This window comes from Neodiprion lecontei, chromosome 7 (assembly GCF_021901455.1).
Source record: "Neodiprion lecontei isolate iyNeoLeco1 chromosome 7, iyNeoLeco1.1, whole genome shotgun sequence".
Taxonomy (NCBI): domain Eukaryota; kingdom Metazoa; phylum Arthropoda; class Insecta; order Hymenoptera; family Diprionidae; genus Neodiprion; species Neodiprion lecontei.
This window is the reverse complement of record NC_060266.1, coordinates 9172518-9200509: the sequence shown is the minus strand read 5'-3', so window position 1 is coordinate 9200509 and position 27992 is coordinate 9172518. Positions and strand designations below refer to the sequence as shown.

Here is a 27992-nt window from a genome sequence, read left to right as displayed (position 1 = left end):
GTGCCCTCGAACGATGTAGCCAGTGCTTTGATCAGAAAATGCGAATCGTCACCCGACAGATTGTGGAATATCACTGGGATAGTGTGCGAATTTTGGTAATTTAGATTCCAACCTCGATGATCAGCACCACGGTACTTTCCCGTCAGGTGACAGTAATCACCATGTTCCACGTCTGTGAGTATAAACGGTTTTTCACAAATGTGACACACTGTTGTTGTATGAAATTCGTTGATTTGATTGAAATTGAGCGGTTCCAGCGGTACAACAGTTTTGAAATAAGCATCTAACGAATGTGCCAATTTCTCTAACTCATTCACAAACCATTGAATGCAAGTATCTCATCGATTGATTTTGAATTTCAAAATTGAATCGTTGAACGCACAATGTAGATAGTAATCTATACTATACGGAAAATGCTTCTGATAAATTGTTCTATTTTCCCCAAAACTTCTAAGCCTGGGCTGCAGTAAACATTCTAGATTTGCGTAATCGCAGAAAGGAACGGGTTCTTTATGTTTGAAATTTTCAAATTTGAGAATTTTGTCCTCCTCTGCTGGTAAGATGACTATGGTTTTGTTCAAATTCATACAATCTACATTATGCTTGAACAAACACTTTTCAGATTGGAACTGTGATGGACACCTGTCGCACAACCGCGTCTGATGTGAGCGTTTGGAAATTTGGGAACTTGTTGATCCCGACAAATTTCGAATCCATGCAAAATGATGTGTTACATTCTTTCAAATATTTTCCATACCATCATCATCATTATCGTCATCGTCGTTTTCAGTCTCTATTACTAAAAGATGGATTACTGGTTTATCAGACTTGTTTCGCCTTAACTAAAAGGGTACAATTTCACTACGCTTTTGTTTTTTAATACAATCTATACCATTAACGGTAATTGAAAGACTGTTAAGTTTTTAAAATTTCGGAATTTGATCTGAGGACATTGGGAAATTCAAACCATTATACCGTAGCACTGAGCTGAAATGCGGGTACGAGCTGGTCGCGTTGGGACGTTTGTTGTCGGCTGCCAACAGAGCTGCGGTGACCGACCAAAGGAAGCAATATGAGTCGCTGTTGCAGATGTTGACGACAGCCTTCTTATCACTGATATGCTTAGGTAACGGGGTGTATGTGAACACACCGCCTCGTAGTGGCACGTACTTCTTGATATTCACAGTCAAATTGATTATTTCAGTCAGCGACCAGTCTGAATTCTTTTCCGGGAAATCTTCCACCTTTTTCAACAAACGCTCTGTCGCGTTTTCGATGAACCATTCGTTAATATCCGCTGTCTGGAGGATGATTTCATTTCTCGTATCAAAAAATTTGATCTCTTTCACCGTGTGATCATCTTTTCTAACTTCAAATTTACAAGCCAGGATAACGTTGGCTTTCAAGCTCCTGTCTTTATTTCAAGCGTTTTTTAGTCTTGTCACAGCTACTACCTTTGCGTCGTTCAGAAATCTCTCCACATCTTTATGCTTCAAATTGACGATGGATCCAGTTCGAATTCTTCCCTCGAAAGCTGATTCTAAATCTTCCCAATGAACTCGATCGTTTCTTCTTACTTTCCGCGTACCTCCACCCGTTTTCCGAAGACTTTTGAATTTTTCCGCGCGCGCTTTCAAGACTCCGTTCGTTGTGATAATTCTTATCTTTTCTTCAATCTATGAAGCCTTTCGCAAAATTTTGTTGAGAAGCCGAATATTTTGATTTCCGAATTTTATGCATTTTTGAATTTCTGCTGTTGATGATGATTCGTCTAAGATTTTATATGCCGATTCCATGAAATCGATCAATCTCGAACACTTCGTGGATTCCATCTTTAGCTTTTTCCTCACGTGTACTTGACAAGTTGATACTGAATGATCGTTTGCAGTGATGAGCGTCCTTCTTAAAGGGCAGCTGTACGTATGTTTATGTGTGCGCGCGTACTCTTTAGTATTCCTAGAGCGACAGTAACCCGACACCGCAGATCCTTGGCTCTGAATGTTTACTATCGCAGCTATCGGTCGATCTTGCACTCCGGCCTTGACCGAACCCGTTCAATATTCATCGTAGAGTTCACTTTACAATTACAAGCCAAAAAAAATGTCACGTGGTTGATAACAAACCGGCATCTGAGTAAGTCAAAAACAATTATTGGAACCATTAATTTTGGAATATTACGTCGTTGATAACGTGCGAAAGGAATGTGAGGTGGTTGATGTCACACATCAACAGTCCTGTCGTTGGAAAAGAATGAGGGACGGTAATCGACATTCAGGTCGGGAAAAAAGTTCACGCCCTCCGCTGCGTCCCCTCCCGTTGGCAGGCGAGCTCTGCATAGAGACTTTGACCTTCGCTCTGTAAGATTGTCGCTAAAACAGTACGATTTCGACCTTTGGCCGATAAGACTTGTCGGTGAAGCAGTGCGATTTTTGCCGTCAACCGATACAACTGTCGGTAAGGTTGCATGTTCTTGATCTTGGGTCGGTACGGCAGACTGTGACGTCATCGCGGAAAAGGGTTTGAGTCTGGGGAGGATATCGGTGAGTGTCGCTCACAGGAATCTGCGTGTAGAACTGGCCCAGCTATGCTAGTGAAGACCCCCCATTCTGACTTCAGATTCAGATTCAGAAATAAAAAGTACGTAGGAAAACATGGTTTGCATGCTGAGTTCAGACACTTTCTTTTTTTTTTACTGTGGGCCTGTGTAATTCTTATTCAGACTTCATTTGACTTCACAGCGTAACAAATAAATGTTAGTATCTATTTCGGGAGCGTCTCGGTATAGGAAAAGCTTTATTCTGACAAACCAGGTGAACCGTAGTCAAATCATACTACCATGACTACACTTTCGCTGGGAGCGAGGTCTCCAGGCGTAAGGTGAACCTGTTCACGTAGTGATGGCGCATGATGCTCTGCATGGCACTTGCACGTGCAATTACTCATAAGGAGACCTTGCGGTGAGGCCTGATGCGGGGCACCCGCGTATAGTTGCTCAATCCAATGAATTTTTTGTAGCCATACATCGGGAGTAAAACAACAATGTGCGTGTATGCAAAACCAACATTTTTCAAAAAAATTCATTTTCTACCATTGAATTTATAGTTTAACGGTCTTGGCCTTTTGTGATTGAGATCTCTGATGGCTGGAAAATAAGACTTGGTCAAGCGACCAAATTTTCATAAGGATATAGGAAATTCTTCTTTATAATACTTTTCAATTTGGTTTTGAATCATTTTTCTAATAATCATTTCAGGGTACTTTTTTATTCGAGTTAGCATGATTTACAAATTTTATAATGCACACAACCCCACTTTTCGATATCATTTCCAAAAATATTTCTAATCACATTTTTCATTACTCTTTTGATACATACTTATGAAAAGTTTTCGGACTTTGTTTTTTTGTTGCAGAAAAATATGAAGTTCCACTTTCATTCGACGTGAAAAGAAAGGTAAAAGGAATTGACGAAGCCTGGGCTGGATTTCTAGAAGTTATTGCTAGTTGTGAAACAATGCTAATGGAACGAAAGGTAATTTATGAACCTATGTTATTCTGGATAGTGACTTGAGAAATAACTAAAACATCTTTCAAGCTGAGAAACATTTTTCACTTTATGTTACGAAGCTGTTTACTCTCTACTGGCCAGCGTAATTTACGATTCAATTTGAACACGTCTTACCAAAACCTGGTCCCTGACTTGAATTCTTTCATTTTTACTATCTTATTGAGAAGAAAAAAAAATTCTTCCTCAAAGTCATAGACAACACGCGCGGCGAGGTGATTTGGAGCAGGACGTTCCGGTAAGGTCATTTCGAGTGATTCACCTGGGGCTTACAAAAGGTGTTTAGTTACGTTATTCTATTCTTTTGTACATGTCCGGAATTATTCTATCGGAGAATGCAGAGCTGGGCGAAATGGAGATAAGATTGATGAATTCCGATAACTCCACTTCGCGAAGCGAGTGAGCAAGTCGATCGTGTTGTCAGTCCTACGAACGGTAGCGTTCAGTAGCGGAGGACCGTAATCCAATCACATAAGATGTAGGCAGAATTAGTTTGCACTCGTGGCAATGTAAAATACGTTGAAAATGGTTACTCGTATCTTTTCGATGAGCAGAGTAGATGTGGACAAAACAAGTTTTGGCGGTGTAACAAAAAAGCGAATGGGTGCAAAGCACGACTTCACACAAGCGTGCATACTAATCAGGTATGTACACTTGGAGACAATGAATCTGAGACGGTTAATTTTTTACACTAGGCAGTTATGTTAGCAACACAAAGAAACCTACAGTGCCATAGTCGGCCGAGCGCGAAACAAACTCAATCTCAATAAACATAACATAACCCATGACCGTCGAATCTAACCTTAGAATACCGCGGGTATAATGACTTGTTGGATTGATACGGTCATGGGTCATGTCATGTTTATTGAGATTGAGTTTGTTTCGCGCTCAGCCCACTATAGGTTTCTTTGTGTTGCCAACATAACTGTCGTGTAAAAAATTAGCCGTCTCAGATTCATTTTCCCTAAGTGCACCTATACCTTGTACAATATACATAAAGATTTATACAGTACGAAGCAGAACATTACGGCGCAGCCGGTTCTTCTTCTATTTTTACTTTTCATCACCTATGGTGATATAAGAAAAGTATTGGTTGTAGTCAAAAAGTAAGTGTTGCGAATCTTTTCGTTTTCGACCCTCTAGAACCCGAAAACACGTTTTTAGATAGACGTCGGTCTGTCTATCGGTCTGTCAGTTTGTCGATCTGTCTTTCTATCCGTCAGTCTGACAAATTCACGCGATGATCTCGGAAATGGCTCTATGGAAAAAACTGAAATTTGGAGGACCCTGCATTCGAATAATGGGCATGAAAAGTTGTCATATCCCGTTTAATTTGAACTTCCGATTCTATCGGAAATCAGTGTTTTTTTCTATCCCTACTATCTTATAAACATAAGAAGCAGGGATATTTTGTGATCCCCGGTTGTTGAGCTGAAAATAGTGTTCTAATTTTTAGATCATCACAAACTTTCCATTGATGTTACGAATACTTTATTTTTTCCAGAACTATCTTCAAATTTCCGTACGTCTCTTTTAATTTGGCCGAATGCGCTATTGAACTAGGTGCATATGTGTTTCCGTTATGATGTAGAATAGCTTTGAGACTTCTATTTGACGAATCAATGAAAAGTCTCCACTCATAGTCTTTCTATGTATTCAGTTTAAATACACCCACCAAGCATTCTACATCCGAACTGTATACGAATGAATTCTCTTCATCGTTTGCAAAAAATTGCCGAATCTTCTTTTCCCTCTCACGATAATACTAAGCTGATGTTCCTTCAGCCAACAAATTTTTATTTTACAATACTGCCGCTAGATATTTAGCTCCGTCTTTAGGTAATCCTAAATCTAGTATGAGATCATTCAGTTCTTTTTGACTGAAGGTTTCAAGACCTTTTTTTTTTACCATCTTATAAATATTCTATATCCTCGGAACTATCTTCTTGAAAGACCTCGTCGACTTGCATTTCTTTCTCTTCCGTATCCCTTTGTTCGGAAGTGAGAGTATCATCTACCACTACTATTTTTTCTGGTTTCGCAACTGAATTAATGTTGGCGTGCTTGATATTAGCTTCAGTAGTCGTGATGAAACATGTGATGTCCGTCAAACAAAAATAGCAGTTTTCTTGATTTGTAGGTGTAGATCATATCATCGGTTTGATAAATTGCAAGTTGTCCGGTTTTTTGATTTTTTCCCATCGGATCAACATCATATGGCACCGACCACACGCGGTCTGCGGTACCCAGTTTGCATCCCAATTGGTTATTTTATTATCGAAGCAATCTTCGCAGATCGATTTTAATTTGGCTGATAAAGGCCTTCAGTATTTTGTTACTTCAAACTCGCCACAAACAAAACAAAACCACGAGGATATTTGTTAAGCATGTAAGATTGACATCTTCTAACATTCTACTCTACAGAAGCCAAGTTACCCACTAATGTAGACAGGGGCGCATTCATAATCTTGCCGCCCTAGGCTTGAGGCAGATTTTCGCTCTTTTTGTGCACGGTGTGCCTATTTTTTTTTTATTTTATATTGAAACCATTCATGTCTAGGGATATAAAAATAACTTTATTCTGGTACATATTGTGCGATATTATACAAAGACCTTTTTTTGTTTTATTTTAATGTCACGCGAACGTACTCGGACAGGAAACTATTATGATGATGAAAATAATATTGGAATCCCGTTATCTAAGTATTAAAAATTAAATAATGACTAGTAATGATTGAATGACTATTGGGTTGTTACCTGTTATATTTTCGTCATTGCATCAGCTACTTCGTAGTTCGTAGAGTTATCAATTATTATAGCTCACAGTTTATAGTATTGCGCGCCTTGATTTTTGAGTTGCGAAACTATCAATCAAATCGTCATATCTCAAGGACGATAGCGAATCTGACTCAATGCCGAGTATAGTCAGAGCGTTGAGCCTATCGTCCTTCATTTTTGATCGTAGATAATTCTTCACTCGGCGCAACCAAGAAAAGCTCCGCTCCCCAGAACAGTTTGTATCAGGCGTACAAACACACACGCGAAGAGCAATATCGATATTACGATACACACTTTGCATATCACTATCCCGAATCCATTTCAACAACTTTAAAGTCGTATTCCAATTTTCTCCACTTGATAAACAGTGTGCACGAAAATGAAGACATTCATCGAAAAAACTTTCCACGAGATCTGAAGCGTAGACCTTCCGCAAGCTCTCTGCTTTTTCCTCTATTTCTACCGAGCTAATCGCTGCTAAGTCGGTGAGAAAAGAAAACTTATGGTGATATCGCACATATGCTTCACGTCGCTTTCGGAGCTCACAAAGAAGCTCATCGGTAATGACTGTGATTGTCACGACTCTCAGATCGTCTCGACATATTGGTAAGATTGGATCTGCCGAGCGAGAAACCCCAAAAACAAACCGTAAAAGCAGTTTCTAAACGCTCTAACTTCAATCAAATACCTTTGGCTTCGCATCTGACGCTCGGTTTCTGATCTTTATCGTCTTCAATGCAGTCCGGTGCTCCCACAATGTTATCCCAGGAATCATATAAACTTTTGCACGCATTGGCCCGAGCAGACCATTGAGTTGTTGATAGTCTTTTCAGCGTAACATTTGTTACGGATTCCACTTCTGACTATTGCATCGAGGTTCGCTGCTGCTGAAGAGTTTCTCAGCGTTGGGTTGATGCGGTAAAGAAATCGTAGATCTTTTGCAAAAGTGCGAAAAACCAACAAGTCTCTTCGGACTCTTCTGCCGCAGACTCTCCAATCAAATTGAGAGAGTGAGCTGCACAGGGAATATAGTCCGCGTGAGGTGAAAGTTTTTTTATTTGTGCTTGTAATCCGTTATAAGCACCCGACATATTGGCGGCATTGTCGTAAGACTGGCCTCGGCAGTTATCAATATCGATTGCAAATTCGTCCAACGTAGCAGTAATGGCTTTTGTCATGTCCAGAGCTTTATGGCCTGCGTTCGGAATCAATTTGAAGAAGCGCTCATTGGGTGTACCGTTGGCCTGTACATATCGGACGACAGAAGTTAGCACATCAATATGAGAGATATCAGGTGTAGAATCTACAATAATAGAGAAGTATTTTGCCAATTTTATCTCCGTTACAATCGTATTCATAACTTTTTCTGCCATGAGCCCTATAAATTCTTCGCAAATCAAAGAAGAGAAATAGCTTGTGTGACCACTGCCTAAGTTACCGTACCCCGAAATATGATCTGCTAAAAATGGATCGAACTTTGCGATGAGTTCTAAGGACATTAAGTAATTCCCGTTGTGTGGTGAACCGAACTTTTCATTATGTCGTCTGAACGGTAGACCACGCGAGACAAGAGCCTTTATCGTTGCCACAACTCGTTTTAATATATTCCTCCATATACAATTGTTGCATCGAGCTGTTGCGTTAGCTTTAGGTCAACGCGGCCGCGAAAAGTCCCCCTTCTTTTCATATTCAATAAAGACAGTTTATGCGTCGATGAGTTTTCGTGATCGCCTACCCGTATAGAGGTATTTTTCCGATCGCTAAAGCCTTCTTTGCTGCCAAAATGTGTCCCACCGTCGAAGGCCAGGCATGGTCCACAGTAGACTTTACCGGTGTTCTGAATAGATAAGCCAATTACGGAGACTTTTCTCTCCATTAACAAAACACCGTTCGGACAAAGATCGTGATAAATAACGTGTCTGGTCACCGTATACGCCCTTGCTGGACGAAACATCTGTATCTCAATTTTGTTTTACGCCGTTCGCCGCTATTTCGTCTCTGGTAAAATCATTTATTATCCCATTGGCTGGATCTCGACTCACAATCATTTTTTGTTGCTGCTGAATCAGAATAAGAGAAAATTCCATCAATTCTGTCACATTACCATTACCTTCATCGGAAGAAGAAGATGCACAGGCGTTGATTGTTGAAGGATGGACAGCTTGAATATCCGAATCATTTGCACTTTTTTCAGGTGTAGAAAAAAACGTGTCCAATTTTCGGGTTTTCTTGATCACTTCATCTTCTTTTTCTAATTTTTGCTTGACACGTTTTTTGTATTCGGCGCCACTGATTTTTTTTTTCCGGTCACTCATCGTCGATAATAAAAATCGCACACCGCGTAAACGTGTACATGTGCTGTCCTGAAAAGTAAGGGGTTACACAGTAGATGTAGATACTAAACAATAAAGAGAAATAAATCATCCATGTCGTAACCCGACTTGATTGAGATATACTTACTAATTCGCGGAGAATTTCGTTTGCGTTTGAAAATCTATATGAGGTATTCCATGCCAACTGAGAGGACGTTTTCCCTGACCCCGGCCAATTTGCTTCATTATTTTTTATATGTTTCTACAACATAAAAAAGCACTCACTATTCTTTTCAGATTTTTCGTCCAAACCATTCTTTTTCAAAAAATGTTACAAACCCTTTTATGGTCCTAAAAAAAACGCCATTTTTTATTTTTTTACAAAAATTAACATAATTTCTAGGTCCCAAAACAAACATTTTGAGCAATAGTTCAGAGTGGAGAATTGATATCTTGTATTTTTTTAATATTTTTTTAGAGGTGTTACGTCCGTGAGTAGAGTTCACTCCTGAGCAGTAGGAGTAAATAGGTTGGCTTCGCTTTTACGTTCTCGGTCAACCAGAAATCAGGATGAGGATTGAATAACCTTGGATATGTTTGATAAATCGATTATATGTTCATTGCGTAGAAGTTGAAATACTTGTAGGAATGAATTGTGCTGTGCGAAAGACGTATAAGAAGTCTAGATGTGAAGTTGTCGAGAGTTAGAATAGGAGTGCCGCTAGAGACTTGAAACGTACGAGATCCAGAAAAGGTGTGTAGATGCTGAAGGAAGGGAATGGAATTAGTTGAGTAAGCGCGATAGTGAATAGCGTGACACTAGGTAGAGATAAGAGGACAGGACAGAGACCATGAGATTCATATAAGAACGGTGGGAAAGTTAGCGAGTAGGAAAAATAGAAAGAAGTGGTATGCTGGACGTAACAGAAGAATAATTTTTCTTATTTTGTACGTATACAAAAAATATGTTATATTTGTAACACTTTTTAAAAAAAGAATGGTTGGGACGAAAAATCTGAGAAAAATGGTGAGTGCTTTTTTTAATTTGTAGAATCATATAAAAAATAATGAAGCAAATTTGCAATTTGTATACATACAAAATAAGAAAAATTATTTCTTCAAAAAAATATTCAAGAAATACAAGAAGTCAATTCTCAACTCTGAACTATGGCTCAAAATGTTTGTTTTGGGACCCAGAAATTATGTGAATTTTTGTAAAAAAATAAAAAATTGCGTTTTTTTAGGACTGTTACGTGGGGGTGAGGGTGTACTGAGCGGTGGTAGTTAATGATTAATTGAATAATCTAGCTCCCACGTAACGACAATGAATAATTATTAAAACTAAGAAAAAGACCTACCTTTCGATAAGCCGGTAATTTGTAGGATCGTGTTGCTATAGTCCTGTACAGGTCTGTGAGGTTTGTTTAAATTGTTGAGGCAATTTTACAATAATAAAAATGGGAAGAAGGTCGTTCAAAATAAATGTTTAATATGATTTGACTGGTAAAAGATGAAGTATATTCTGTTTCGATTTGGTTATTGAAATGTCTGGTAACAATCAATGGTGATAATGGTATATGAGCCGAAAATAACAATTTATAAAGTGTTCAAGTGATATAAATCGTGTGTTATTCTATTCTAATGGATATTATTATTTGGTACCAGGAACATCTACTCTGAACGATGGTTAACTAGCTGGTTGTGATTATTGTATTGTATCTCTCTTTTTAGATTGTCTTAAATCAATTATATATACTATTGTTAAGTCTTATTCGTTAATTCTTGGAAATAATAAGTACGATTTAATTGGGGGTAGTGAAGCTAGCCACCAATTCTAGACTTGGTTTTGAATGAAAATTACTGAAGTAGATTTTGATTATAAAGGTGAAACAAGAATTCGTTCAATTTCGAAGATTAACACTCGGATTGACTTAGCTTTAGGTGAATCGGTCGACGAGATTGAGAGCCGTCGGATCGTGTCGGTTTGCGTCGGTAGAATTCTGGACCAGGGGCCTCACCTCAAGTTTCGAAGAGTTGATCAATCGAACGGTGTTGAACGTCGGTTACTTAGTCTTTGTAGATTTGGAATATCTTATTATCGAAAGTTTGAAAGTGTCTGTTTTCTGATTTTGATGATAAGTTAAAATTGATTGCAACGATTTATTTATTAAAAACGATAGTGTAATTATTATTATTATTACTTAAGATTACCTTATTCGGTTGAATCAGGGCCGAACTCAATTTGATTATGGAAAATGGAATGGCATAAAAATGTCTATTCGCGAAATGATGAGATTTAGTAAAGCACAGAAAAGATGGAAACGTAGAAGAAAGTGAGTCTCTTGCAGCTAACAGAATAACTGAATGCTCGAATTTGACGAATTAGTGCGAGACTTTAGGCCGGTCACAACTAAGATTTTCCAAATGCTACTCTTGCTCGAGAGGGCTAATCCGGGTTTAGGTTCACGCACTTCGCGACTTGACAGACGAAAGACGCGGCTTCTTGGGCCCGAGGGTCCAAGGAGCTGCAGTTGTAATTAGTTACAACGGTAATTAGCCAATGAGGTGCGAGGGCGACCTCCTGGTGCCCAAATCCACATGGTCAGCGTTACTTCTCGCTCTTCGACGGTGTTCCGACGATTCTCAATCTCGTCGGTGACACATTGAAAATATGAACAAAAGATATTTACATGCAATATTCACACATTCATCCATACATCCTAATAAGTGATCTATTTTAATTTGGTGGTTCCAAAGGTAGTGGTTTATCCTAGTTATTCTATAATATAAAAATGAATCGCAAAATGTGTTGGTAAGCGCATAACTCAACAACGCCTGGACCAATTTGGCCAATTCTTTTTTTTAAATGTTCGATGAAGTTCAAGGATGGTTTTTACGGCGAGAAAAATTTGAATAATTGCCGGAAAAACCGTAAAAACAGCCCTTTTCTTTTTCTCATACAAACGTTCTTTAACTAAAACGTTGAGTCAATTTGAGCTCTATTGCTATTGTATAAAGTTCATATCAAATTACAAGCACTCACTGTTGTTTAAGCAATGTAGGTGTGTTTCTAACGTCAAAGAGTTAATTTCCACTTTATTACCGCTATACAAAGTTGAAATTCAATCATATCAGTACAGTGTGCGTGTGTGCGTTGGAGCACAGAATACATCGTTGGAGGATTTAATGCCGCGTTCCGAAACTCAACAAAAGTGATATCGCGGACCCGAACAAATTGAATAGTCACAAAATAGAAAAAAAAAACTGTCGATGTCGATTTGCCGGTGTACAAGTGTTGTTTTCTTGGATTTTCTGTTACTTATTCTACTGAGTTTGCTTTTGTCAACTGATACTGTCTGATACACGAAACAAATTCGTAGATAGTGTTTTGTGCAGAGTGTTTAGTTACCTATGATCACTAATTATTGCATGTGACACAATAATTTATATTTGATATGCCTCCTATAAGACGAAGCAATTTAGGTAGAAGAACCCGAAATGCTACAAACCAAGCTAATTACCAATCTAATCATACTGCACAAGAACGTGACGACCGAAATGAACGTGAAAGAATTCGGATATCACAAACGCGTGAAGCGCAAGCGTGACATTCAACTAATAATCGCGCAAGTTTGAATCGAGCTGCTTTCAATGTGTCAATTGACTACAGTAACTACCAATGTGTTGTTATTGGTTCTATGAACTCTGTTTGCTCACATTGTAAGGCATTGAAATACAAAAACGAAGCCAATGGATTGTGTTGCGCAAATGGTAAAGTGAAATTGATACCATTGGATCCACCACCAGAGCCATTGAACTCATTGGTTTCAGGAATAGGAACAGATTCCATACATTTTTTGACAAATATCCAACAATATAACAATTGCTTTTAAATGACTTCATTTGGGGCAACAAATGTAGTTCGGGAAAATTTTATGCCAACCTTCAAGGTATGTATTATAGCAGTTATTCATAATTATTTTAGCTTATATATATTTTATTTAATTATTTTTTATTCACAACGCCCTATCACCAGGGTGGACGGTTCTGTTCAGGAGAATTTTTTGCCCCGACGATAGAATAGGTAGGAACAAAAAACTGCTACATTACAAATCTTCTTGACAGGACAAAGTCTGTCGGGTCCGCTAGTTGATCATAATTTTAACTGAAAAAGAGGGATATTTCCAGGCTGAGCGCTACTGATGCTAATTCAGCAGTCTCCCATCCCAGTTCTTGGTACCAGCTAAATAAACGAAAGTTAAACCTTATACTAGGGATCATTGTTGGTCTCTACGTGACTTTTGCCAGGAGGGGTGGAACTCGCCGTTATTAGAATATGAGATTTTGATGAAATGATATCTGTGCATTGAAGAAATTAAAGAAATGAAATGAAATGGAATTTTGAAAAAGGTACGCCAAGGCGGTACGTCGGGGCGTAACAGGACCATAGAAGGGTTTGTAACATTTTCTAAAAAAAGAATGGTTGGAACGAAAAATATGAAAAAATGGTGAGTGCTTTTTTTAGGTTGTCAAATCATATACAAAATAATGAAGCAAATTGGCGGGGGTGAGGGAAAATGTCCTCTCAGTCGGCATGCAATACTTCATATATATTTGCTATCGTTAAAAATACTTCAGTGCTCCGCCGCTTCGTGTTATCATACCGTAAATTGTCAAGCGATATATGTTAGAATGCTGTGCTCCCAAGCTGGAACCTGGAGAACAGGCATGAGCACGCTAAAAGTGGCTGGCGCGTAAGCAGGCATAAGCACGTTAAAGCCGGCTACCGCATGTCATGCATTGTATACGTTTATATGTATTTGAAAAAATAAAATCCAATATTACATTTACATTGTATATTTCTTCCACTAGAAAATTTAATTTGATCGAAAGAAAGATTTCGCAACTTTCGAATTTAACCTATAAAATTTATTACAATTGTTATTCCTGCTTATCATTTTTTGACCAGAAATTTGTCGCCCCCAAAAATCTGCCGCCCTAGGCTGTAGCCTAGTCAGCCTAGTACTAAATCCGTCCCTGAATGTAGGGCTGCGGTCGCTTGATAACGACGCCTGCGGGTCTGCTTTCTCACCCTGACCACACGCCGATACTAGGGGTTCCAAATTCCTGCACCGTGAAGCATTCATTGTTTATGTCTGCCATGACGGCATACATGCCGTTAACCCTATGACTCTGGCAGACGGTTCTGTTGCCCACCGTCACCACGGGGAGGTGCCCTGGTTACAAGAAGAAGCGATAGGTCTTACGAAAATTTGAAGATAGTTTTGGATGAAATCCTCAATTGCACTTCCTTGACTTTTATCTCGACTACTTTTCTCAAAACCTTCGAGACTACAGTGAAGAACACGGAGAACGATTTCATCAAGACATAAGTGAAATGGAGAATCGGTATCAAGGCAGGTGGAACGTCAACATGATGGTTGATTTTTGCTGGACCCTTAAGAGAAAAATGACAAAAGAAAATATAAAACGAAAGAGGAATCCACTGCATAGATCATTCGAAGAAAAAACTTTTCAATACAGTCCAAGAAATAAAGCCGAAAAAATGTCTTTTTATGACACAAATTCCGGACGGATGGGACCTATATATTCTTGAAGAGCTGATGGCCGTAGAACTGATGGCCGAGATGAAGTGCTATGTGTTTCCGACCACGATTTTCTTGGCAAAAAAAAAAAAAAAATGCGGAGCGTTTAAAGTTGGTGAAACGATGTTTTTGAGCAATAGCGAGGAAACTATTGATCGAAGAGAAAAAAGGTTTATAAGAATTTGTAAGTATTAGAAAAAAGAACAATTTGGCCAGTTACAAATTGAGATTGATTAATCTTGTTATCATGCAAAGTAATAAAAACCTGCTAAACGGCCATTTCTATAATAACGAATAATTCATCCTATAATGCATGTACATCTTTGAAAGTCTCGTAATATATGTCTCTTAGTATACTAAAAAAGTGTGCAAAACCGGAGCTCGATTGGATTAATGCTTTTTGAGAAAAGCTATTTGTTATTAAAAAAACCGACTTTAATATTAATATCAAATAATAATAATATTATCAAAGAGCAACAAAACTGGAAAAATATTGTGACGGGTTTTGAGTCCGCACGAATAATGTGGGGGGTGAGAGAGACAATTAGAGACGGGGCGGATATAAAAGGTAAAACTTGATGTGTATATTTGAGCAAAAGGGGTCGACTTAAACTAAGAAAAATACAAAGGGTTGTAGACTCGAACGGGGGCTGATCACGCCTCAGCCCTTAGCGTTTCTTAATACTAACTTACAGGTACGCGCGCGGGGGGGGGGAAGAGTGGGTGAGGTGCCGGGAAGTGTGAAGTCGGGAGGGTTGGTATTGCGAGGGGATGGGGTGGTGTAGCGTGACGTGGAGTGTGAGGTAGAAAGGGTCGGTATTGCGAGGGGAGGAGCAGATCGGCGGTAGAATGCAGGCTGACCTGGTGTCGTTGGCGTGTGTGTGTAACGGTGTTGAGTGGGGCGTCTGTGTTCCCGGTCTCGTCGTTCTCTCTCTCTTTTTCTCTCGTTCTATCTCTCTCTTCCTCGTTCTTTCTCTCTCTTCCTCGTTCTTTCTCTGGTCACGTCTATCCTGCAGGTAGGGTGCTGTCGTACTGACTCTGGCGCTCGGCTCTGCCGAGCGTCGGGGGGGCTTCGGTGATGTTCGGGTCTTTCCCGACGGGACAGGGCTCACCCGTTCGGCTCTTCCCCGCGGGTTTGGGGTTTGTTGTGACTTGCACTCTAGGTGCAACGTCACAATATTAATCCAGAAGAGTCCCACTATCGTGTACACTATAAGGCAAAATGATTTTTACAATTAAGTGGGTGTAAAATAACTTCAAAAAAGGGGTACGTTTTTTACTCGCAAACAAATGGATTTTTTTTTTTTAAATTTATTTTTCACTGCCAGTTCCCGCCATACCCATTAGGCTATGTTCCCAGAGGTCTGCGTAGACCTGTGCGGGGCAAAGGAAGAGATGGATTAGTGAACATCATTATGCGGCGGAATTACTCCGCCAATTTTCATGTAACAGAATTGGGATTAGCGTTATTGGAAAGCTGTTATTTTTACACGGATTTAGAAACATAAAATTTTTTCAAAGTTAATTAGGGGACGAGATAATTTTTTTTTGCTCAACAATTATTGCAGCTGCTCTTTTAAACATAGAGAGCTAAAATTTGGGTACAGTATATATATTAATCATGAATGGACTGTCCATTTTTGCAGTCAATTTACGGACAAGATGTGTGGCCGTGTATGGCGACGGAGTGGGGGAAATCCATCTCCGCCTGGGAGACGCTCCTGAAAATAGATTCGCGGGTTCGAATTCCACGAACTTGGAATATATCTTGAAGACATGAACGTATCAAGATGTTTTTTTTTCAATCTCGGCTAAGTTTTTCCGCTGATCGTGAACTTACTATCAACATCTCAATAAAAATATTTTTTAAGCTCGAAATTTGATTATTAATTTTTCTTTTCTTACTCATATTAAATCAATTTTCTGATTTAGTCTCAATGACTTTACCGAAAAAATCGACTCAATAAAAGATATATGGTTTCCGAAGCACGGGTTTTTACATTCTGAGGAAAAATCGAAAAATAAGAGACCGAACATCTGAAATAAATACGAAACGTAATTACTTTCAAAGAAAGCATATTCATTACGACAAAAAGTTATAAAAAATACCGAAATAAAAAATACAAACGTAAAAGGAAATATTCAAACAAGTTTTCGATTTCAAAATGTTTTCCGAACTCTTAGTTGTACTTGATATCAATTTAGTGATTTCTATACGACGTACGATTGGAAGAAGGGTTTTTTAAACCTGAAGTGTCTCCGGTTTAGTTTCTTTCGAAGACGGTGCCGATTTCTCATTCATGCAGGTAGCAGGCTAGAGCAGCTGCTCGAGGGTTCAGCTACATTTGGGGTCTGACGAGAGGCTCGTTTCGTCAGTCTCATCAGAGAAGCAACGCTGCTCACATCGTGTAGTCAGTTAGTGGTGAAATTTGCCAAATTGCGCTGTGTTTAAAATTTTTAATGTGATAAAAATAATTTTGGTAAGTATTGTAACGTGGCATTTTTGATACCCGTTACAAGGGGCTCCTTGAACCCTGGGCGGAACCAAAATTAAGGAATTTCCGAAATTGAGTCGCGAAGTCTTTGCAAAAGAGCGTGAGGGCTAGAGTCACACATCCGAAACTACGAGAGGGGACAACTTAGCGAATAGCGTAAGATATTTCCGGTTTTTGTTTTTTTTTTTATTTTTCGAGCAACAACGGCATCAGGCAAGAAGTCGACAATTTAATGAAATTGCGGAATGGCGGACTAGCGACAATTGCGAAGGATGTCGAGGCTGCGGAGGGGAAGCCAACGCAGATCCCCGCATCGCGGGAATCCAAGGTGGACGCGAATCCCGCTGGCGGCCGGCGCGCTCCAGCCTCTCCCCCTTCATCCCGCCAACGATTGACCAGCGAACTTGCGACGGACCAACTAGCGACGAGGGAGCATCACGCTCACCACAAAAGCGTCATGGGGCTACGTGTAAAACGAAATTGCGATTTAGCGTTCAAAGGATGTAGAAGGTAAGCGCTGCTTCTATACCCGCGCTTGATTATTGAGCATAATTACGAATAGGCTTACCGAGTAACGGATAGCCGTTTCGGATTTGCGTTGTAGAAAAGTACTCGAAATTCTTTTGCTGATTCTTTTGCTTGATGACCGTAGCCTGAGTACGTGTTTTAGAGTAGAGTAACTTTTGAGTTCTTGGGAAAGTTGAGTAGAGTCACGGGTTTCAGTTAAGTCTCTCTCGTTTTTGAAATTTGGTACAGCAGAATTTCGCTGTACCGGGTCGAGCCGCATTATCGGGTTTTTCAGTGTCACCTCTCGAGTAGGTCGGGAAGTGCCGAATTGGAGTGCTCGGATTAGCGAATAACGTTTTCGAAAATTTTGAAAAGGTTTGATTTCGGATGCGTTACGATAGCGAATAGTCGAGGTTACATTTAGTTGCGCCTGCGCTTAGTTCCGTACCCGTTTAGTTAAGATGATGTGAATTGAGTTATTTTACTTTGAGATTGTGTTTAGTTGAGGTTGCATTTAGTGGCGCTTGCGCTTAGTTAAGTTGCCGTTTATTTGAGATAGTGTTGAGTCGAGTTGCGGTGATGTATAGTCGAAATTGCCGTTGCGTTGAGCAGCGGTTGAGACGAGAAGTTCGAATATTGAGTCTTGGTTGCATGTGAAGTATAGTGGCGTATAAGGATTTGTTTAGTTAAAATAAAGCTTCGAGTCGGGTGAGATCTTGGGTGAGATTGACGACGCCGTCTGTTCGGTAGCCCGACGGCGCACCGTCGAGAAAGTAGTTTCAGTTTCGGTTTCGAGCAATTATCGCTATTGAGGAAAAATGGGGAATTCGCAAATTGAGAATAACGTAGGGAGATCTTGTGATTGTCGAGTGGGATTTTAGTTAGGGAGCCGCGAGCTCAGTAGAGTTAGGAATAGCGTAAGTTACGTGTAATCTTCTGTTTATTTTTAGAATCGCGACGAACGACTTTTGGATTATTTTTTTTTTTGTTTTTGTATCACCGCTATTGTGAAATTTAAGATTCTATTTTACTTCTTCCGTTAAGTAGCGTGTGGTTTTCGAGTGTCTCTCTCTCTTTCTCTCCAAAAATTACCCCTCCCCTCTCCGCGGTACTAAGCTACCGAGCATATTCCCGAGGTATAGGGCATTAACGATTTCGAGGCGTGTTGATCACGCCAGGCGCCCAACAAAACTTAGCGATATTGTTTATAGATACAGGGTACATCGTGGACGCCAAATTATTGTGCACGCGGTAAGTTCTCGGTCATTTTCTCCGAGTGACCGAGGAGCGAGAAAAATCCACGCCACTGTATTTGTAATAATAATTTCTATACAGGGTGTCCCTAAATTGCCTCCCACGGACTAGCCAGCATAATACCTCGTTAAAATCCAACCGAGAATTTCTTTTCCGGAAGATCGTCCGACGCATAGTTTTTGAATTATAAGCGATAGCGCTAGGCCAATCAGAGTGCACCATTTCATCTAGATTTGCCGCCACGGATATTGCTGTTTTGTTCGTCTGGGTGAATTATTATTATTTGTTTACGAATTAAATATCGGCACCTCCCCTCTTTCGCTGCTGTACCCCTTATGCTTGAGGATGCGCCTCTGTTTACACACACAAGTGTGCGCCTATGGATGTGCGGCCGGCAGCGTATGCCGCGGCAACAATACCGAGGTCAGCGCTCGAGAAGGGGTACAACAGGGAGAGAGGGGAGGTGCCGATATTTAATTCGTAAACGAATAATAATAATTCACCCAGACGAACAAAACAGCAATATCCGTGGCGGCAAATCTAGATGAAATGGTGCACTCTGATTGGCCTAGCGCTATCGCTTATAATTCAAAAACTACGCGTCGGACGAGCTTCCGGAAAAAAAATTCTCGGTTGGATTTTAACGAGGTATCATGCTGGCTAGTCCGTGGGAGGCAATTTAGGGACACCCTGTATATGTATAAAGGAACGATCAACGCACAGCCCAAGCCCCTTGACATAGAAACGTGAAATTCAGGATGCATATTCCCCTCGGAACGTAAGCACCCACTAAGAAGCGATTTTTAGAAATTCGAACCCTAAGGGGGTGAAAAGTGGTTAAACGTGATTTTTACGGATTCGACGATATCTCCGCACACAGATGAGACATTTTTGATTCAAACAGTTCATAATATAAATGCCTAAAAAGCACTTTCTGCGTTTTTAGAAATTTAGGCAATAAAGGGTTGAAAAGCGGTTGATCGTGATTTCAACGGGGGTTAGAAGCCCGTTAAACGTGATTCTTACGGATTTGTAGATATCTCCACAACCCTTTGTATTCATCATGCTTGCCCCGATTTGAAAAAAAAAAATTATGATTACATAAATAAAACAATATGTGAGGCGCGAAGCGTCGACCCGGGGTTGGCGCGCGAAGCGCGCAGGGGCGGAGCCCTAGTATTTAATAAAGCCAATGCAACTCAAAAAATCTTAGGATTTGTAAAATTGTATGTATCGGAATGTGTACATAAAAAAATTACGAAATTATGAATAATATTTTCATTTCTTTACATTGTATCAATTTCTGACAAATATTGCAATTTATATTTGACAAAATATCTATCGCAAAGTAACAATTTTTTGCCTTCTCATGCAATATTGGGTGTAACCTGCAATAATTTGTCGTTTTCAGGCGTTGGCCAAAAATTTTTATGATGAGGAAGCTGACCCGGAAAAAATAGCACGAAGTGGCACTGAAATAATTACAAAAATATATGCTGTGAAAGAATAAAGCGCCAGCCTCGAAGAGTTCCATTTTTTTTGCATTTTCAAAGGTCCACTTTAAGAAAAACCTCAACATTAGAAAGTTTACGACCTACTAAAGCTGCTGGTGAACAACATTCGGTTCGAGTTTACCATCAGCTTCAGGTGTAGTTTGGAAATGCAAAAGACGGAAAGGAGTGGGCACCATCTGCAAGTGGTTTAGTATCAGTTCGTACCAGTGAATCCTTGATTCCCGACAATTTACTAAAAATCATCACTTATCGATGTACAACTGGTTGCAAAGCCACTTGCGGATGTAGAAGGTACGGCTTATGCTGTTCGAGCTTGTGCTTCAACTGCCATGGTGAGATGCCATGCACAAACATTGATGTAGACGTCATCGACATCGGTGAAAACAGCTGTGACATCGATGATGTCAACAATGACTCTGACACCGTCACTACAGAACAGTGTGCAGTTATTGAATGTGACGGGAGCGAAAGCGAATTGCAAGTAACGATAAAGAGTGCTCGATTAGAAGATTTAGAATTGATTTGGATTTAATTACCCTTTAGAAATTAAATGACATGAAATTTTGTACGTTTGTATTGTATGTATCCATATTTTTAAGAATCGTTTGTTGAAAAAAAAAGTATGCCTCAATTTCAAGGTCTTTTTACGTTCGTATTTTTTGCTTCGGTAATTTTCATAACCTTTTTTGTAATAAATATGCTATGTTGAAACCTAAATACGTTTCGTATTTATTCCAGATGTTCTGTCCCTTATTTTCTGATTTTTCCTCAAAACGTAATGACTCGTGCTCCGGAAAGAATATATTTTTCATTGAGTCGATTTTATTCGGTCAAGTCATTGAGGAACTTGACAACGATGAAAGGCTCTTCACATTAAATCCGAAAATTGGTTCAATATGAGTGAAAAAAGCAAAATTAGTTAACAAAATTTCGAGCTTGAAAAATATTTTTTTGAAATGTTGATAGCAAATTCACGATCAGCGGAAAAAGTTAGCCCAGATTACAAGAAAAAAAACATCTCGATACGTTCATTTCTTCAAGAGATATTCCAAGTTCGTCGAATTTGAACCCGAGAATCCACTTTCAGGAGCGTCTCCCAGGCGGAGATGGATTTCCCCCACTCCGTCGCCATACACGGCCACACATCTTGTCCGTAAATTAACCGCAAAAATGAACAGTCCATTCGGGAGTAATGTCTTCGAAAATTTTATGGCCGTTAGTGAGAGTCTTGGTATATACTGTACCCAAATTTTAGCTCTCTATGTTCAAAAGAGCAGCTGTATTAATTGTTAAAAAAAAAATTATCTCCCTCCTTAATTAATTTTAAATTAACAATTTTTTTTTCTAATTTTGTTCAAAAATAACAGCTTTTCAATAATGCTAATCTCGAATCTCACTATAACATGAAAATTGGCGGAGTAATTCCATTTGATAGCGAATAATAAACGTACCCCCTTTTGGAATCATTTTACACTCACTTAATTGTAAAAAATCATTTTTCCTCATGGTGTACACGATAGTGGAATTCTCCGGGATTAATATTTTTCCAGTTTTGTTACTGTTTGATGATATTCCCGCCCTAAAATTCCGTGCAAAAAAGTCGGTTTTTTAATAACGAATAGCTTTTCTCAAAAAGTATGAATCCGATCGAGCTCCGGTTTTGCACACTTTTTTAGTATGCCGAAGTTTTTAGCGATTTTCAGCGCTTTTTTCAGTTTACTCGAAATTTGGAGGTGTTACGAGCCAAACTAACTTCAGATTTGGACTCAGCGCATCGAAATTCGTAATCCTGGATGGGTCTGGTCAAATGTACTGTAAATAATTTTTTTGATTTTTTGTTTTTGCCTATATTCTGCTTCATGAGGGAGGTCAAAAACATATGTCAATAAGGGGAGATAAATAATATAAATAAGGGGACCGTGAAAAATTTGAAGCTATTGTCAACATAAAAGAAAAAATATGAAATCAATGGACAGGCTTACAAAAAAAAAAAAATGATAACGAGTACGATAATAAATATGACACTGACTATAAATCGAAAAAATGAAATATAAATAAAATATAAATGAAATATAAATAAAATATAAATAAAATATAAATAAAATGTACATGAAATATAACTAAAATATAAATAACATATAAAAACTCTTTAAATCCTGTCCATTGTTTTAACGATTACAATAACACATTCATCCCAAACATTCACAAATAAATTAAGGGGAGGTTCTAGTCCAGAGGCCCGAAAATGTGCGTAATTTCATGATTTTTTTTTGAGAGTACATACGTATTTTTTTTAAATACTTTTGTGGCATTTATTTGTCTATATTGTAAAAAGTTTTTTCGAGTAAAAATAATACAAAATGGCAGCTCCAGCCCTCACTGACGACGGTCGTGCGCGGCGGTGGACAGTGTGCGCGGGGCACTCTACAGCCCTGCCAAGTGATCCGAAACGAAAAAGCCCAAAAAAATCTTAAAGTAGATGAAATTTGGGGTCCTTATGAATTTCCCATTTTCAAAAAACCCTTTTTAGAAAAAATGGGGACCCTTTGAAAAAAAAAACACCTTTTTTGCCTCTTTTTATTTGTTTTAACGTTAAAAAAAACAATACTCAACATTTTTTTTTGACAAAAAACGCTTCCTGAAGGCCCCCTAAATTGAATAAGCTTCAATTTGAGCCGCCAAACGTCGAAATCGGTGTAGTCGTTGAAGCGGAATCGCGCCCCGTGCACAAAAAAAAAGATGTTTCGAGAAAATCGCGTTTAAAGTTTGACGAAGAAAAAATCGTATATAATGTTTTTTTTTGACACTTACATCTAATCAGCTATTCCCGCACCATACAGGATTTCTTCCTCATGTTCAAAAAGCATATTTTGCTGAACTTTGGTGCTGATTTTGTCAATTCTGGCCTTTTTCACCAACACTGATAGATTCGCCTCCGCTGTTGTGATGCGTTTATCGTCTGTCTTCGCAGCAAAGTTTTTACTATTTATTCCTATGACGATCCCCAATGTCTGCATGGTTTTTAATATTTTTAGGACCTTAAGGATGAAAATAAAGCAATACAAAAAAATAATTTTTTTTGGTCGATTTTGACTAGAACCTCCCCTTAAGATAAAATACGCCGGAATTTACACTGGGATATGAAATTGGGTACAGTGCTGAGGTAAAAAGTTATTCAGTCATAAACATATAAAAAATCACTGATCCCTTGATCTACTACTCGGCAGCAGCTCCGTCGTATGTGATTTCCCGAATCTTTTTATAAAATTTTGGAATCCACGTTCTTCTTGACTTTTCTTCATGGCGATTCCGTAATGACGTTCAGATTCGAATGGATATTAACTGGCGAGGTCGATGTGTGAATTTAAATTTTAATTCTCGTTCACAATGCTTAAATAATCACTACGGGGAATTATATAGCGGTTGGTTGGGCGTCTTCCCGTAGACTCTTTCAAATACTCAGCCGTTTCTCCCGCCTGACGTCTGGATCGAGATGGCTGTGTCAAGCAAAACCTCGCGGGCACTTTCGAATCTATAATATCATCACAGTACAGACCACCTTTTTCTTGTGTACCGGTGTTACTATCGTATCGTATCTTAACCTAGAAATTAACGCTGAAGCGTCTGGTACCCAACGAATATCATTTACTATCGTTTATCTGAATTTAGACTAATTACAGACTCCTGCCCAAGTGTCAACGGTAAGTCCTCAGCGGAGGTTAATAGCAGTTTAACGTACACTATATATATAATATTGTAGAGTTCGTATAACTGGGTGTGGAAAGATGATTATTAGTTGATTTTCATTAATAAAAAGAATCACCTTTGGGATAGACACAATAATTTTAGTAGTATAGCAATGGTGGTTCGAATTACAGATTCCTGTTACCGACACTTACCGACATTCTCCCCAGACTCAAACCCTTTCCCGCGATGACGTCACAGTCTGCCGTACCGACTTGAGATCAAAACCGTGCAACCTTACCGACAGTTGTATCGGTCGACGGTAAAAATCGCACTGCTTTACCAACAATTCTTATCGGTTGAAGGTCAAAATCGTGCTGTTTTACCGACAATCTTACCGGCCAAAAGTCAAAGTGTTTATGTAGTGCTCGTCTGCCAACGGTAGAGGGTACAGCGGGGGCGAGAACTTTTTTACCGTCCCGCATTCTTTTCCCACGATAGAACTGCTGATGTCTAACATTAACCACTCCGAATTCCTTTCCCACGGTAGGACTGCTGATGTGTAATATCAACCACCCCCACATTCTTTTCCCACGTTATCAACCACGTGACATTCCAAAATTAATGGTTCTGAGAATTGTTTTTCACTTGCTCGGATGTCGGTTTGATATCAACCACGTGACATTTTTTTGGCTTGTAACTGTCGTGTGAACTCAACGATGAATTTTGAACGGGTTCAGTCAAGACCAGAGTGCAAGGTCGACCGATAGCCGCGGTACATTCAGAGCCATGGATCTGCGGTGTTGGGTTACTGTGGCTCTGGGAATGCTAAAAGGTGCGCGCGCATACACAAACATACGTACTGTTGTCCTATAAAAAGGACGCTCATCAATGCAAACGATCATTAAGTCACAACTTGTCAAGTATACGTGAGGAAAAAGCTCAAGATTGAATCCGCGAAGTATTTGAGATTGATCGATATTATGGAATCGGGGTACAAAATCTTGGACAAATCATCATCAACAGCAGAGATTCAGAAATGGATAAAATTTGGAAGTCAAAATATTCGGCTTCTGAACAAAATTTTGCGAAAGGCTTCATCGATTGGAGAAAAGACGAGAATTATCACAACGATCGGACTCTTGAAAGCGCTCGCGGAAAAATTCAAACGTCTCCAGAGAACGGGTGGAGGTACACGGAAAGTATGAAGAAGCGATCGAGTTCACTGGGAAGATTTGGAATCAGCTTTCAAGGGGAGAATTCGAACTGGATCCATCGTCAATTTAAAGCATAAAGATGTGGAGAGATTTCTAGAAGACGCAAAGGTACTAGCTGTGACGAGACTGAAAAACGCTCTGAAGAAAGACAGGAGCTTGAAAGCCAACGTTATCCTGGCTTGTAAATTTGAAGTTAGAAAAGATGATCGCACGGTGGAAGAGATCAAATTTTTCAATACGAGAAATGATATCATCCTCCAGACAACGGATATCAACGAATGGTTCATCGAAAACGCGACGGAGCGTTTGTTGGAAAAGGTGGAAGATTTCCAGGGAAAGGATTCAGGCTGGTCATTACTTGAAATTATAGACCTTACCGTCAGCATTAACAAGTACGTGCCACTACGAGGCGGTGTGTTTATATGTAAGGTAGACGCATTGCACTACCTCAATCTCTTAATTCAAAATCTCCCGCACGAAGTGCGGGTAGATAAAACAGGCATCTGATTGTGCGACAGAGAGGCATTACGTAAGGAGAGACACGTGGGGAGAAAAGTTGGTCGAAGAAGAGCTCCATAAAATAATATAACAACAGAAGTGAAATAAAGAAAGAACAGCGTGGAAAATAAACATTGAATGTTGTTTCTTTGTTTTACAGGTAATGGTTGAAAGCTAGAATATAAGATATTGTTGATTATCAAGTTTGCAAGATTGTAGAGAAAACGTGATTAAAGAAAAACTTTGTTTTACAGAGAAACCATCCGTTTATTTACTCGCCATTAATCCCTAATTCGAGAAGAACATATTATATATATACACCCCGTTACCCAAGCATATCAGTGATAAGAAGGCTGCGGTAAACATCAGAAACAACGACTCTTACTGCTTTCTTTGGTCGGTCACCGCAGCTCTGTTCCCAGCCGACAACAACAATCCCAACGCGACCAGCTCGTACCCGCATTTCAGCTCAGTGCTACGGTATGATGGTATAAAGTTTCCTATGTCTCTAGACAAAAACAGCATTTCAAAATTTGAGAAGCTTAACGGTCTTGCAATTAACGTTTATGGTATAGACCAAGGTGATTGGAAAAAAAGTGAAATAGTACCGATTCACCTGAGTCAAAATGAGTCTGATAAACCTGTAATTCATCTTTTGGCGATAGAAACTGAAATCACTGACGATGACGATGATGAGGTCGATATGGATAATTATGAAAAAAATAGAATCTTTCATTTTACTTGTGTTCGAAATCTGTCTCGATTAACAAGATCTCAAATTTCTGAGCACAAGTCCCGTACTTGGTTATGTGATAGATGTTTGACTCACTTTCATTCTGAACAGTGTTTAACAAAGCACAATGTAGATTGCATGAATTTAAACAAAACGAAAGTTATTCTACCTATAGAGGTGGAAAAGATACTGAAATTGAAAAATTTCAAGCACAAAGAAACCGTTCCATTCTGCATTTACGCGGATCTCGAATGTTGACTGGAACCTACGCTCAAAAAGATGGGTACAAATGTCACGTGCGGAGCGGTCTAGCACGCGACGACTTAACCCTCTAGGTATCTGTAGAGGTTTATATTTATTTTTACGTGGGTCAGGGGATGATCGTCCTCTACAGGGCGATCCCGGGAATAGGGTTGGAGGATTCAATATTCATGATTTTAGAAACTTTTATGATGTAACCAATTTTTGATGGAATCAAAATGAAGGAAAAGCAAGAGAAGATTCGAGACAAGGAAGCTTACAAAACGTTCTTAATCTAGTTGTTCCCACTCATTCAACTACTCGCTTTTCGGTGGTTACAGTCCGAATGGCTCACGCTCTCGCACGATTATACTCAATAGCAACACTAACATACATTATACGCTACACTTCTCTAAAGAGTTCGTGGCACGAAGTTCTGCACTTAATCTAGCTTCATAAAACTCAATTCGCGACGCGAGAAGCCTCTCCGGACGCGTATAGAATGGGAGTATTACACTCTAATCATCGGTGTCGGAAAAAGGACTTATAAACTCTACACGCGGTAGCTTTGAAGGAGCCGGGTTCCGTAGATGTGGTTTTTTCTAGCGGTCTCTAACGGGACTGACTTCGCTCGCTCGTCCGACACCCCTTGAAGCGTCGGGCGGCAAGCGAGGTTTTTGCTGAATTCACAATTTTGGAACAAAGGCTCGCCTCGCGACGATCATCCTCGAAGCGCGTGATCTCGCGATCGCCTCATCCCGGTGTTGATTACATTCGGGATCTGGCGGGCGCGGAGACGCTGACGTTGCTGACCGTCAACTACGCCGTTGCGCTTTGGTTGTGCCACGAACTGGTTTATAGAGAATATTTTATATGGATTAACTAATGTATTTGAAGCTATGCTTCTTCGTCTCTAAATCGATATTAATAATTATTGACATGATTATTATTATATTCGGTGTGAATATGCGGCGCTCGTGACACAAGAACAATTTATCAGAAGCATCTTCCGTATAGTATAGCTTAATATCTACATTGTACCTTTGAAGATGCGCTTTCAAAATTCAAAATTAATCGTGTAGAGATTTGCATTCAATGGTTTGTGAATGAGTTAGCGTAATTGGCACATTAGTTAGAAGTTCATTTCAAAACTGTTGTACCGATGGAACCGCTCAATTTCAATCAAATCAATGAATTTTATTCAACAACAGTGTGTCACATTTGTGGAAAACCGTTTACACTCACAGACGTGAAACATCGTGATCATTGCCATTTCACGGGAAAGTACCGAGGTGCTGCTTATCGAGTTTGCAATCTAAATTACCAAAATTCGCACACTATCCCAGTGATATTCCACAATCTGTCGGGTTACGATTCACATTTTCTGATCAAAGCACTGGCTACATCGTTCGAGGGCACAATTGAGCTTCGACCCGTAAACAAAAAAAAGTACATTTCCTTTACAAAATATGTCAAGGGGACAGATATGAAGTTTAGATTCGTAGATTCGTACCGTTTCATGCTCAGTAGTCTTGAGAAATTAACAACGTATCTCGGTGATGATCAGAAATCAATCACACGAAAATTTTATC

The 27992-nt window shown here is 39.4% G+C and overlaps 1 protein-coding gene across 1 annotated transcript in view; it reads left to right on the top strand.

Annotated features, from left to right (window-relative positions):
- LOC107227614 (dynein axonemal heavy chain 2) overlaps positions 1 to 27992 on the top strand; it is a 732784-nt gene that overhangs the window by 26982 nt on the left and 677810 nt on the right. Inside the window, exon 2 of the mRNA XM_046746102.1 lies at positions 3411 to 3529. Coding sequence (XP_046602058.1) covers positions 3512 to 3529 — 18 coding nt within the window. The 5' untranslated portion in view covers positions 3411 to 3511. The remainder of the gene's footprint in view (positions 1 to 3410; positions 3530 to 27992) is intronic.